Source organism: Paroedura picta, chromosome 8 (assembly GCF_049243985.1).
Source record: "Paroedura picta isolate Pp20150507F chromosome 8, Ppicta_v3.0, whole genome shotgun sequence".
NCBI classification, from domain to species: Eukaryota; Metazoa; Chordata; class Lepidosauria; order Squamata; family Gekkonidae; genus Paroedura; species Paroedura picta.
The window spans coordinates 71,472,838-71,487,024 of NC_135376.1; the positions used below are offsets into that span (position 1 = coordinate 71,472,838).

The 14,187-nt window shown below is 44.6% G+C and overlaps 1 protein-coding gene across 1 annotated transcript; it reads right to left on the bottom strand.

Moving 5' to 3' along the window:
• Positions 1-6,369: 6,369 nt before the first annotated feature.
• On the bottom strand, positions 6,370-12,136 carry LOC143843756 (interferon-induced protein with tetratricopeptide repeats 5-like). The gene is made up of 2 exons (XM_077350336.1): positions 11,721-12,136; positions 6,370-9,507 (listed from the first exon to the last, which is right to left on the bottom strand). The coding sequence occupies exons 1-2, from the start codon at positions 11,723-11,725 to the stop codon at positions 8,070-8,072; spliced, it is 1,443 nt and encodes a 480-aa protein (XP_077206451.1). The 5' UTR covers positions 11,726-12,136; the 3' UTR covers positions 6,370-8,069.
• Positions 12,137-14,187: the final 2,051 nt, after the last annotated feature.

Sequence of the window (14,187 nt, forward strand, 5' to 3'; positions counted from 1 at the left end):
ACATTACATTACAGTACCTGTCATTGCCACCATTGTACAGCCACAGCGCAACTGCAGCACCTCCGGCCCGCCCCTGCATCTCCCTGTGACTGGCACTAGTGCGCAAGTGCGCATGTGCGAGCTCTGCGTAGACAAGGGGCGGGCTGGAGCGCCGCTGCTTCCCGCCGAGCAGAACGGGCCGGTCACGCTGAAAAGCCTGGCACCCCCGTCTCGCTGCTGATGCCCGCCACGGCTGCGCTGGATACCACGCGATACTAGATGGAATGTAGAATGAGGTGGGCAGGCATCGGGAGGCTACTATGGGCAGCTATCTCTATCCCAACTGAAGTGCACCCGGCATATAGGACGACCCCCCCACTTGGAGGCATGTTTTTCAGGGGGGGGGAAGTAGTCTTATACGCCAGCAAATACTGTAAATGTGAACCATTTGTTTGTTCATTTGCTTGCTCTTGTTTTGAGAACATTGAAATTGGCAGCAATAAAATATTTCTTTGGACTTGGTATTATTTGCATTAGAAAAATTATAATTCCAAGGTTGCTGGAAACTGGGAATGTAGGCATGGTTCCTGAGGCTTCAGTAGAGAACTTGAAACTATTGGATGTTAAACAGCTGGAAAAACAATAGAAAAGGATGACGTGTTATGAGTTTAAACAGGACAAGACAAATGATAACAAAAGATTTATCTTGGTTGGAGAACCGAAAGGGGGGTGACAAGAAAGATAGAAGGAAAATTAAATTCATAGGATCAAGTATTTCTCATTCAAATATTATAGGATTGCATGGTACACTGCAAGGTTATATATATATGTTTGTTTCTCCAGTGTGGCCGTTATCTGTGGATTGCGTCCACACTGATCTATGGAGCAGGTCCACACTGACCCAAAATAGATTTTCCTGCATACTTACGCCCCAGGTTTGTGGAAAATCTGACACCTTGAAAAAACCAACATAGGGTGAGATTTAAATTATGCAAACAATGCACTTTCCTTTTTCTTCACCACCAGTGATGACGGCTGCTGGGAGCTGCTCTAAAGGTAAAGGTATCCCCTGTGTAAGCACCGGGTCATGTCTGACCCTTGGGGTGATGCCCTCTAGACACCACAGTTGCCATTGCCAATTAGTATACAGAGACTGAGAGGTGGAGTAGGTTGACAGATAAGGGGATGGGAATAAAAAGAGATGGGGGTAGGATGTCAGATAAGAAAGAAAAGGGGGGACTTTCATAGAAGGGGAGAGGGAGACTGATGGAGAAGGGGTGAGAATAAATGAGGCAGGGGTACCTTGACAGATAGGGGAGGGGAATAAAAGGGGATTATCAGAGAAGGGAAGGAAGGAGCCATAGAGAGAAATAGATTCATAATGAAAGGGACTCTAACACAGTCCATTTATCCAAAATATATGACGAAGAATAATCATGTCTTGAAGCACCTGTTGTTGTGATACTTGCCACCTGTCCCTAAGTCATGACTTGCACTTTGAAGGCTTACCAGCAATGGTTTCCTTTGTTTTCTACAGATTTCCTGGGCCTTGGCATTCTCTGTTCCAATGGGAACTTGCAAGAGAGAAAATCTCAGCCAACCACTTTTGGAGACAAGCTACAGAGAGTTCAAAATCCATCCGCAGATAGAAAACCCCTCCAAGCTCTGAGAGTTCAGTTAGAACAAGGAGGTGCTTTTTACATTCATGTCCAATTATTTTAATTGTTATTTGTTTTAAAATCTGTTGTTGACTCCCTGAGCCCACCAGGATATAAATAAAATATTTATTATTTTTAAATTTTATTTATTATAGTTCTTCCTTCACTTTGGGGGGGGGGGGGAGAGCCCCCTTTTTTCCCCTTATGAAGCCCAGAAGGCTCTCTTCTGCCTTTTCCAGCAGCAGGTGAGGAGAGTAAGACATATAAAAAGAAGGCAGACAAAGGTGAGAAAGGAAAAAGGTGAGGAGGGCCTGGGGGGCGCTATATAATGTCGTGTTTTGCCATTCCGCGGGCATGAAACGATTTTTATTAATGTGCAGAAATACCCTAAGAATAGGAAAATGTAATGAATGGAGACAGGTTTTTAAAGATGCTGGTGGCGGGTAATCATTAGTGGAGAGAAGCACCGTGGCTGAAAAGCAGCTATTGGAGGGGTCTGTACAATTCAGCCCCCTGTTCTAGTTTGTTTAAAACTTACAGGCAGAGAGGTTCATTTAATTAAAGAGAGGACTAGGTGCTATGTAAATCTGGTGCTGTTATCTTTATAAACATCTGCCTGAGTCTCTCCAATAGATTTCTCCATTAAGAATAATGGTCCCGAACTTCCGGAATGCAAACAGACCACGTGGATTTTAATCTTGAATGCTTAACACCCTATATGAACATAAGCAACCATCATCACCCCCACCCTACTCCACCCTTGAAACCTGGAAATGACATAACTAAAAATAAATTTCCGAGAATTGGATTGTCACACATGATGTGGAACACATCATCTGTTACAATCTGGCCATCACTGGCATTTGTGGCACCAGAAGCAGATAAGGGACAGGCGGATCAAAGAAGTGGGCAATTTGTAATTGCTGCCCCCCCTCCCAGAATGCTTAGGGAGTTCCCTCACTTACCTGGGCAGGAAGTCTTGCAGCTACCTGCTACCATGTATAACCTGCACAGGGCAGCCCTCCTCTGCCACCAACGTGGCCTCCTCCATTGCTGGTGCAGGCTTCTCCACTGTCCTAGCTGGTTGCCCCAGGGCTGCCAGCTTCAAAACTCTGCTGCCACCTCTGCTACTGCCTCTGCCACTGCAACTGTGCCCACACCACCAGAGGCTGTAACAGCATGGCAGCCATGGGGCAACCAGCTAGGCTGGAGGAGGAGCCCACACCGGTGATGGAGGAGGCTGTGCTGGCAGCAGCAGAGGACTGCCTTGCACAGGTTGTGCATGGAAGCAGGTGGCTGCAAGGCTCCCTTGCCAGGCAAGTGAATAAATTCCTAAGCATCCCGGGAGGGGGGAAGCTAGCTGGCAGCCCTGAGGCTGCCAGCTTCGGGTCTTTGCTGTTGCCACTGTAGCCTCTGTGGCCTCCACCTCAGCATCCAATTGTATTGTTGCTGTTTTGCTCATGGTATAAATTTTCAGAAATCGTGGTGAGCCAGTTCTTCTGAAGGGCCAACAACAATGCATAGAAGCCGAGGCCATCCCCTAAATGTTGCCTCCTGGCTCTGGGATTCACAAATTTAGTGCTTCTGAATGTGCCAGTTCTCATCAGTGACCATGGTAGTAGCCACTGATAGACCTACCCTCCATTAATCTTTCTAATCCCCTCGTAAAGCTGTTTATTCCTGCAGAAAGCCCAGGCAAACGTGATCCCATCAGCTTTCAGAAGCCCTGGATAGCACTTGGAAGGGCGACTTCCAAGGAATACCAGGCCAATGGTAAACCATCTCTGGATGTTTCTTGACTGGCAGCCCAGGAAGTCATCCAGCCGTGTGGGGGGGGGGGAGAGGGAGTGCTTCCCGGGGGCCTGGTAAGCACACTCAGGGCCTCACAGGAAGTGCTCTCTATTCCCCACCCCCCTCACCCTCAGCACTTCCTGGCAGCCGGGAAGCTGTCGGGGAGGACCCTTTCAAAGCCCGTTCTTATAAACAGGCGATTTCCACAGAAAACAGCATATAATATGACTTTACCAGTTAGCCTGTTTGGTTTATGGATAGCTAGGCATTTTTGTTCTTTAAGGAAGAACAAAGGATGAATGGCAGCGGTTAGTTTGTCTGATTAAAATTGGGAGGAGGGACTGGGTTTGAATCCCCACCAATGAAACTGACTGGGAATCCTTGGACCAATCACTGTTTTATCACATCTGTCCTACCACACAGGATGCAAATAGATTATGGAAGAACCACCTGTGTTGCCCAAAGCTCCATGGAGGAAAGGAGGTGTATAAATATGATAAGATAGGCTAGGATTGGCTGAACTGGACCTGTATTTCTCGCATGCAATCTTTGAGTCCTTGTTCTCCTTAAGGTGAGCGTTTTGCTTTTGGAAAGATAACATGTTATGTAACATCCTTTCTCAGTTTTATTCAACTTTGCTCATTAGCTAATGGCTAAAGGTCAAAGTCAATTAAAAAAACTCAAGTCCTGGTTGGGGGCGGGGTCCAGTTACTCAACTAACTGGCAAGTGTTCAGTGGTTGCTTCACAGATCGCTGTATCTTTGTTTGTTACGTTTTAAACGATAAAATGACAAATCCCTGAAGATCTTTGCATGGAAAAAAGCTTGTGATTCTTTATATTAAAGCAATAGCATGAGTTTAATTTTGTTTAAAGAGTTTGTTTTTCTGAAAAAGAAGACACTGTCCCATTCAGTTTTCACTCGCAGTCCTGCTGAATCATAAATTATAGAATAATTCGATAATAGAGTTGGAAGGGACCTCCTGGGTCATCTAGTCCAACCCCCTGCACTATGCAGGACACTCACATCCCTATCGCTCATCCACTGTAACCTGCCACCCCCTTGAGCCTTCACAGAATCAGCCTCTGTTAGATGGCTATCATAGAATCATAGAATCATAGAGTTGGAAGGGGCCATACAGGCCATCTAGTCCAATCCCCTGCTCAACGCAGGATCAGCCCAAAGCATCCTAAAGCATCCAAGAAAAGTGCGTATCCAACATTTGCTTGAAGACTGCCAGCCTCTGTTTAAAGATTTCCAAAGATGGAGAACCCACCACCTCCCGAGAAAGCCCATTCCACTGAGGAACCACTCTAACTGTCGGGAACTTCTTCCAGATGTTTAGACGGAATTTCTTTTGAATTAATTTCATCCCATTGGGTCTGGTCTGTCCCTCCGGGGAAAGAGAGAACAACTCTGCTCCATCCTCTATATGGCAGCCTTTTAAATACTTGAAGATGGTTATTCAGATGGAATCCTGAATAACAAAAATGAAACAGGCAAGTTGGTCACAGGCCTGGACCTCTGGGCCAAAGAGGCTTAGCTCTGAGGATTGTCACAAATGGAGGGGGTTGATTTTGGCTAACTTCCCCCAATCTATGCCTGAGGATTAATTTGTCCCTTGAGGTTGGGAAGCCCCCACCCCTGGAGATGGGTCAGAGATGACAGTAAAGAGACAGAATTGTTCTTCTAAAAGCTACCCTGAACGGTAACAAAAAGTTGGCTGTTCACCCACAACTGGGGTGGGTGAACTGCTGGTCTCCAGACTAAATAAATCATTTATTTCAAACACTTATAAACATTTATAAATCATTTATTTTAATCCTGAAGATGAAACTCAAATACTTTGGCCACCTCATGAGAAGGAAGGACTCCCTGGAGAAGAGCTTAACGCTGGGAGCCATTGAGGGCAAAAGAAGAAGGGGACGACAGAGAATGAGGTGGCTGGATGGAGTCACTGAAGCAGTTGGTGCAAACTTAAATGGACTCTGGGGAATGTTAGAGGACAAGAAGGCCTGGAGGATCATTGTCCATGGGGTCACAATGGATCGGACACGACTTCGCACCTAACAACAACAACAACATTTCAAACATTCATTCCACTTCTCTTGGAGAAAATGGCTGTGTTGGACAGTGGACTGCAGGGCATTATACTCCCCCAAGATCCCTCCCCTCCCCAAATTCCATTCTCCTAGGCTCCCCCCTCAAATCTCCAGGTATTTCTGACTCCAGAGTGGACCAAACTATCAGCACCAAACTGCAGCTCCCTTTTTCTCACACTTTGCAAGTAGATAGAAGTGCAGTTTCATTTGCATTTTCTTAAATGGTTTAAATTGGTGTTTGTTTTGAGCCACTTTGGGTCCCTGTTAGGAGGAAAAGTAGCATAAGCAGTTGTCAACACAAAAACATTAGTACAAAGCTGCTTTGAAATTAGCCAGTCACCAGCCCCCCCAAAAACAAATTGCTTTCTTTTGGCTATACTTCCTTTGGAAGATAACGGAGATGACAGGACAGTAAGTTCTTGAATTGTGCACCGGCTGTTCCCAAGGGCAAGAGCACAAAAACTGATAAAGGACACCACAAGGGATATGAGGCACTAGTTGTCACTAGTAGGCTCTGGATGTGACATATTCAAAAACAGCTGATGCAAGCATAGCTTCAACAGCTTTATGTTGCTGGGAGTCAGGAGGACCATGAGGATGACTTTCTGGCTTTAATACAGGCAACAGCACCACCTTCTGGGACATTACATACAAGCATGCAATCCAAGCTGCATGGGGAAGGATGCACGATGTCTCACTTAAAAGAGCCAGGCCCAGTTTAAGGATCTGCGGGGCCCTTAGCACCAGAGCCCTAGCTGAGCTCAACTGGCGCTCTTCTCTGTATGGCACAAGTAACAGCTGGGCACCCTTCCCAGGGATAGTCTGGAAGCAACTGGTACCTTCGCTTTGCTGAAAACATTTATTAGGAACTTCTTTAGCATAAAAAATAATATCATTTCTTGGCAATTACAACATTTTCCTTTATAGTTTTTGTATCTATTTTCTCAATGTCCTTTGGAGAAATGTGCCATCTGAAAAACATTTTGTAGCAATTTTCTCTTATCTGACTGGTTGTAAACTTTCTTTTCCCCATTATTGTTACCTATAGTGCATAGGTATTTGCTCTTTAAAATGTTGCTTGCATCCAATTAATGATACATTTTTTCACTTGTTCTTGTGTTTCAAACTGAATACCTTGTATATCCATCATAGGAAATGATCTTTTCATTTTTTTAATCAGCTGTTCAAACTCAGTCATCTATCTTCCACTTTTGGAAGAAAATATTTTGAGAGAATTGCTCCTTATTGGTTCTGTAAGGTTCAGAAAATCCCATGAATGATAATCATAGCACGACTAACATATAGCTTGAAACAGATGTTAAGGGGAAATATGTGGTTGCTTGAATATGAATTTTTCAAGGAAACACGAATGAGTTTTATAGTTACATTTTCATTTATAGATCATATTAATAACAAAAACATCCTGCTATATTAAATATCTATAGGAAAACCTATCAGTATAAATGTACCCTATGACTAGTAGGAAGTGCTGAGTGGATACAGACAAAAGTATTACCTTGGAAATGACTTGGGCTCAAGTCTTTCTAATGCTAGCATATGCTCTCCCTCCACCCATAAGCCTATAAATCAAAAAACCAAATGCCAAGTTTTCTGTTATGCGGCATTCATGTAATATAATGCATTATTTATGTGGCCAAAGTAATGCCTAAAGCTCAGTTATCCAAGGTTATTGTGATGAACAGCACCTGGAAAAGGAGGTTCTGAGTGCTATAACAGAAACAGTGAGGGAAAAGTTATCTGACCAGGCAGCTAAAAGCCAGGACTACAAACAGGCTCTGAGCTTCCTACAGTTGAGGAGGGGTGAATTGTGATTGGTTAGCTACAGCAGTGAGCTGGAGGGAATTTGCTAAATCTGAAATTGGTCAGAGAGAGGTCTGGTTCAAAGCCTTAGTTAAAAGCACTCATTGGTGGAAAAAACTCATAGTGAGAGTACTGGGTTTTTGACAGAGAGTTAGTCTACACATAATCTGGCAATTAAAGCAGTCATTTATTATTAAACGCTGGCAGGGGCTCATGGGAATTGTAGTCCATGAACATCTGGAGGACCACAGGTTGACTACCCCTGTTCTAGGGAAAAGAAGGTAGAACCCTGTAAGGAGAAATCAGCTATGTATTTCCCAAGCTACATGTGAGTGAGGGAGAGCTCTATTCATCTCAGGGAGCAAGAAAGGGGGATAGTTGAGGTACAAGCTCAGCGTGCCCCCTATCTAGGAACCAGAGGATGGTTCAATAGAACCCACCAAGATCAAACTAAAAGGTGTTTTAACATCTGAATGGACAGCCTGTAACTTAAGAACTTCTAACTAAGAAGTGAATTGTATAATGAAAAGCTTGACTCCAACCACCCTTCTCCCTTTTGTAAGTAACATCTTGTATTGGATCGCTTATAAAAATGCCTCAGTGCCATTCTGACTAAGGGGATTAAATGAAAAGATGGCTCTTCTCCTTCCTAGAAACACCCAGGGCTGTCCAAAACCAAAAAGATTGATATGTGACATCACGAGCACACACGGGAAGGCTTAGTGTTGTAAAGAGAGTCTCAAGTCCCAGAGAGCACTGAGGAATTCTTCGTTGTCAGGATCCATCTCCAGGGCTTGTTCATAGCACTCAACAGCTTGACGTTTCTCCCCATTGAGTTGATGAATGTACCCAAGGATGCCAAAGCTCTTTGCGTCTCCTGGACTTCGGCTGATTTTCTTTTCTATCAGTTTCTTCAAATATGATTTACACCTTTCTCTCGGAAAGGATTCATTTTCTATCTTCAGCCCTTCCAGATAGTGCTTCACAGCGTCGGATTCTGAATTTTTGTGCAACTGGTGATAGAGGCCATAAGAGAAGTGGAGCAGCTGCTTGTCTTCGTAAGTTAGCTTGGTCATGGCGAATACCTTCTGAAACGTGTCTTCGGCTTCCTGAAAACGCTTTGCATGCCCATACATGCCAGCAAGGTCCAAATAAGCATAGACAAATTTGTTTTTTTTCTCCGCTGCGTTTTGGAAATGAAAAATACTAAGTCTGATCAACTCCTCCATCTTTTTTCTGGATTGGTATCTGGCCCTTTTTTCCTCAAGGAATTGTATTCGGTAACAAATGCCAATCTGATGGTGCAGAAAGGCGGAATTTGGTGTGAATCCTAATGCCTTTTTCAAAAGCTCCAGGGATTTAAGGACATCACCTTGCTTCCTGTAAAATTTGGCAGAGTACCTCAGTACATAGGGAACATCTGGATTTTTTTCAAGGGCTTCCTCGATGTATTTTCCCCCTTCTTTAGCTTGACCAACTTCCTGCAGTTTCAATGCAAAGACAGGCACAACAAAAGGATCGTTGGGATTCAGACTCGCTGCACGTCTCAAGGGCTCCAGCGACGACCCTTCGGTGGAGGATTTTTTCCCATAATAATCTTCCATACGATATAACACGATAGCATAGCCAGAATTAAATTCTGGGTTCTGAGGCTCTTCTTCCAATGCTTTTGCAAAGCTCTCCTTGGCCTGTTCATAATAGCTTTCCCCAAATTTGAGGAGTGCCCACCCCTTTTCACAGTAGATATGCGGGAGCTTCATCTTATAAGGAGAAGCACTTCCATTTTGTTTGCAGGTACACTCCACTTTCTTTATGTACTCTTGTGCCTTTCCAAGCTGGCCCATGTGGTAGTACACCCAAGCATAGTTGCCCCAAGTGACAAGGCTTGCCTTCTCAATATCCTCTGGATGCTTTATTTGCACAGCCTCTTCAGCTTTCTGTAAATTCTCCAGGGCAACTTCTTTCTTGCCATTCAAATGGTTTACATAGGCCAGCAGGTTATAACTTTGAATTTTGGATTTGGATGGTAAAAATTCAATCTGATCTTCAATTCTTTCCTCGAGCTCTTCGGGAGTGATGTCCTGCTTCAGCAACATCCAAGTAAAATGGCATTCGAGCTGCAGCAGGATCTTCTGCACAGAATCCTTGGAAACCTCACTACAAAATAGAAGGGGGGAAACAGATGAAGATTTTCCTATTGCAAAGTTCAGAACTGAATATAAAATCATCTATCCTGAACCATTTCTCCCTAAGCTCCTGCAGGAACTCAGTTCGCCCTGTATATTTCTTCTGCCCAGGGCTGTCCAGCTCATTTGTTATGGGGTCTGGATCTGAAATAAATGTTACTTGTGAGGTTGGAACTGTGTGCCATAAAATTTAATGCCAGGTATCCAAGATATCAACTTTATAAAGGACTCAGACAAACCCAATCAACAATATCATCAAAATATAAATAAATGCAGTGCATTCCTATCAATAAGAACAATTGATTTACTGTGGAATCCACAAAAGCCCCAGTACATTTAGAGAGAGAGAGCACTTTTAGGAGATGAGTCATCTTCTTTGCAAATAAATAGTTATTCAGCTGGAGCACCACCCATACACTCAGCCTCAACAGCTGAGTACGCTACAATCTGTCTCTCTTTGTTTCCTCTTCTCCCTGATCCTACCTCTGAGGATCATCAGGTACACTGGACTCCTCCCCACCACTGCCCCATCCCCCCACCAAGCCTGTGAGGTGGCCAGTTCATTGGCATTAGGTGACCCAGATGACAGGGTCCTGGCTCAGGACAGGGGGTCCTGGCTGTCCCAGATCCCCCACTTCCTCTTCTCATCCCTTTACTGTTTCCCACAGAAGTGGTAGGGCTGAGGGAAGTCCTAATCGAGAGGCTGTTTCCAAAGCCACCAGGGGATTCTTTCTGTCCTCCCGTGACCCCTTTTATCTCATGGGCTGAGAACATGGGGGGGGGGGAGAAGGTACATCCCCATGCTAAACTGCCCCAACACTTCTGTCTCCTGGCTCTGAGGCTGTTCAGAGCTGTGGGGGCGGCACAAGAACCATTTCCTTTCCATTTCTTGACAATTTCAACCACCCACACCTTCACCTTGTGTACCTGCTTGCCCATTTGCCCACCCAAGCAACCTCCTGACTTCCTTTCCTGACACCAGTTGATCATGAGCCAGGTAAAAGCCCTGGGCAGGCCTGGCCCTTGGGCCTTACGTTTGACAACCCTGTCCTACACCATCTGTGTGTCAAAAGAGATATAGAAGTTGACAGAAGTATCAAAGTTCAATCTCTTAACACCAAACAGATTTTTGAAGCATAAGAAGAAGAGTAGAAGAACTTCTGCATTTTCCCAAGATGCAACCAATTAAAAACTAAACAGGCCAATTCTGTCTTGGGATATCCACTCTTCTCCCCCTTTTTGGGCATCAGCCACAAATATCAGGTAGCCCCCCCAAAAGAACTCTCTTCTGACACGTTTGCTTTAAAAGAATGATATAAAATTGTCTGAGGACACCTACAGCACCATATTGGCTGGCCTCTCTGGGGAAAGATCAGTGGGAAGTATCTATCCACCTAATGAGCAGAACCTCTCAGAGACTTCAATTACTTGAGAAGTAGTATGTAAAAAGTGTGGAATTTTAATTGTTCAAACTAATTTAATTTAATACGAGCTTTTAATTTTAACTATGATTATAATTTGCTGTTTGATGTCACCCTCCCTGAGCTTCCTAGGAATGGTGAGTTAGAAAAATAAAATTATTGTTGTTGTTATTAAAGTTTCCATCCCTAGAATTGAAATTTAATGGCATAATTTTAGGCAGAATATATAATGCATTGTAAAATCTAGTTAAATTGGATAAATGAATAAAAGTGAACCCTGTAATTACAAAAAAAAATACCCCTACTAAATTATATTCATTATATATTTAAATATAATCATTAAAATCACACAATAAAATCAAAATGATTGGGCTGAGAAGCTTCAGTTTCTTAGCTCACATCCACTCCAACACTGCATCCAGGAACTGGTTAGGATTACCAGGTCCCACTTTGCCCACTGGCATAGGGTTGCCAACTCCAGGTTGGGAAATCCCTGGAGATTTTGGGGTGGAGCCTGGGGAGGGCAGAGGCCTCAGTGGGGTACAATACCCTAGAATCCACCCTACAAAGTATTCAGGGGAACTGATCTCTGTAGTGTCTCTGGAGGAGACACCCCTACTCATGGTTTTCAGGATTCCATCCTCTGTTAGGTAAAAGTTACATTTGGTCATGCAAGAACTAATCTACTTGAGGCCATCCCAACCATTATTAGATCAAGCATATAAACCAGAAGGCAAGCAGTTCTTTATAATTCTTGACCTACCTCATGATTTCCAAGTTATTCTCTGTTGTCAAGTAACTTGTTTTTTTTATCCTGAGTAGCCTTTCTGTAAAGAGTGGCTATCTGTTACGGTCTCCTTTTTTGCAGTCACCCAGGACTGATTAGACTGGGGTGTGCTTTTCTGGCTGCTTATAAAAGGAAAGGCTAACTTAACGTAGTCGTTAGGAAAGGAAAGCGAAACTGACTCGCTGGCAAAAAAACGAAACACTGGAATTTTTCTTATGAGCTCGTTGAGTTCTGCTCAGCAACCCCCCGTTTTGGCCCGTGCGTGGCAAAAAGTGATCATGATCACTGACAAATCAGAAAATTTACTGGCCAAATTAAACAACATAAGGACGGAACTACGCCCTGTAAGTTATGCAGGATTCTGTATTCTAAAGCAGATGCCCCGGGGGAACAGAACGCAGGCTGTTTCCAGCCTCCTGCGCAAATAGGCTGAAAGAAAAAAAACTGGTTCCCCTAGACACTTAAAGACTTCTGGTTCTCCAGCTGTTACACGAGGGCTGGATTGCTTCCAGGGGTAGTCAACCTACCAGCCAGCAGGGGCTCATGGGAACTGTAGTCCATGGACATCTGGAAGACCACAGGTTGACTACCCTTCTAGTTTATTTCTGTCCCCCCCTTTGTAATATTTCTCAGCATGCAGGGATACCAGCAGCATGAAGAGGGGCTTTAAACCATTTTAATACATGAAAAGCAACTCACATACCTTAAACAGCAGTTTTCGAAGCCTTGTTCTAGAACTATGGCCTTGCAATCTTTGTTAAATCCACAAATTTAATGGATCCTTAGGTCTCTTTGCCCATGAGGCGGGGAGTTCAATCCCAGCAGCCGGCTCAAGGTTGACTCAGCCTTCCATCCTTCCGAGGTTGGTAAAATGAGTACCCAGCTGGGGGGTAAACGGTAATGACTGGGGAAGGCACTGGCAAACCACCCCGTATTGAGTCTGCCATGAAAATGCTAGAGGGCATCACCCCAAGGGTCAAACATTGCTCAGTGCTTGCACAGGGGATATCTTTACCTTTACCTTTAGGTCTCTTTAGACCAGCCTTACTCAACTTTTTAACCATGCACGATAGTGCAGAACATGGTTGGGAAGCACAGCTGTGTACCTGGCCACCCAGAGCCCCTCCCGAGAGAGCCTGCTTTGGATGAACTGACTTCCACATGAACTGACTGTGTGTTCCATGCAGCAACCACCCATCCGGGATTTCCACTCAGTGTGTGGATAACCTGTTGGGACTTTCTCTGAGTTCTGCAGGGCCTGCAAAACAGAGCTCTTCCACCAGGCATTTGGTTGAGGCTGGGTGGGAACCCCAGGGTTTTCCATCGGGTCCCGTCCCCCTGAGGCCCTATTGAACTGCAGTGCTAGACTGTTGAGGGGCCTAATCTCAACCTCTAGCCGGGTTTATTCTATCTTATGTTACGCTATATATATAAATAATCTGGGTTTGATTCCCCATTCCTGCACTTTGCAGCCAGCCGGGTAACTTTGAACTTTGAACTGGTCCTGTTAGAGCTGTTCTCACAGAGCAGTTCTGCCACAGCTCTCTCAATTCCACCTACCTCACAGGATGCCTGTTGTGGGGAGAAGAAGGGAAGGCAATTGTAAGCCGCTTTGAGACTCCTTTGTGTAGTGAGGTCTTTCCCCCCAAATTGCTGCCCACTTCTGGCTCTACACCCAGTATCCAGATATTTCCTGCTCCAGAACTGGCATCCCTGAGCTGTCCATAGAGATCAGTTTATCTGGAGAAAATGGCCACTCAGGAAGATGAACTCTGTTGCATTATATACCCTTGAAGTCCCTCCCCTCCCCTCCCCTCCCCTCCCCAAACCAGACACTCCCTAGGCTTCACCCCCAATATTCCCAGGTATTTTCCAACCCAGAACTGGCAGTGCTGTCTGTGGGCCTAGGCTCAGCCTCAGTGTTTAGGGTTGCCAGGTTTGGGTTAGGAAATACCTGGAGAATTTGGAGGTGGGTCAGGATCTCAGGCAGATATAATGCCATAGAGGCCTTCCTTAGTTATGTGGAGATCAACCATTACAGCTGGATGTTTGGAACCCTATTAATGGTCCTCATAGATAAAACATTTTCTAGTTCTAACATCCTTGGACACATAATAAATGGGTGTGACTTGATGTAGTGTGAAAGTCAGCAGCTAGAATGTTGAGTTTTGGCTAGCAAGATATGGGCTCAGGTTCTCACTGAGGTACTCTGGGGTGCCAGAGGCTGTTTTTCATTGTAACTTTACTCATAAAGTTGCAGTGATGCTAAAAGGGTGGGAGCCCCTTCAGCGTGCTGTCTTGAGCTCTTGGGGGCGGGGGGGGGGAAGGCTCTGATAAAATGTGTTAGAAACACAGGCCAATTATTTGTTGTTTAGCTCATTGTTATTACCTGTACTATTAGTTCCTGCTTTCCAATCGTTAGCATAGTTGTTAACAGATTTGT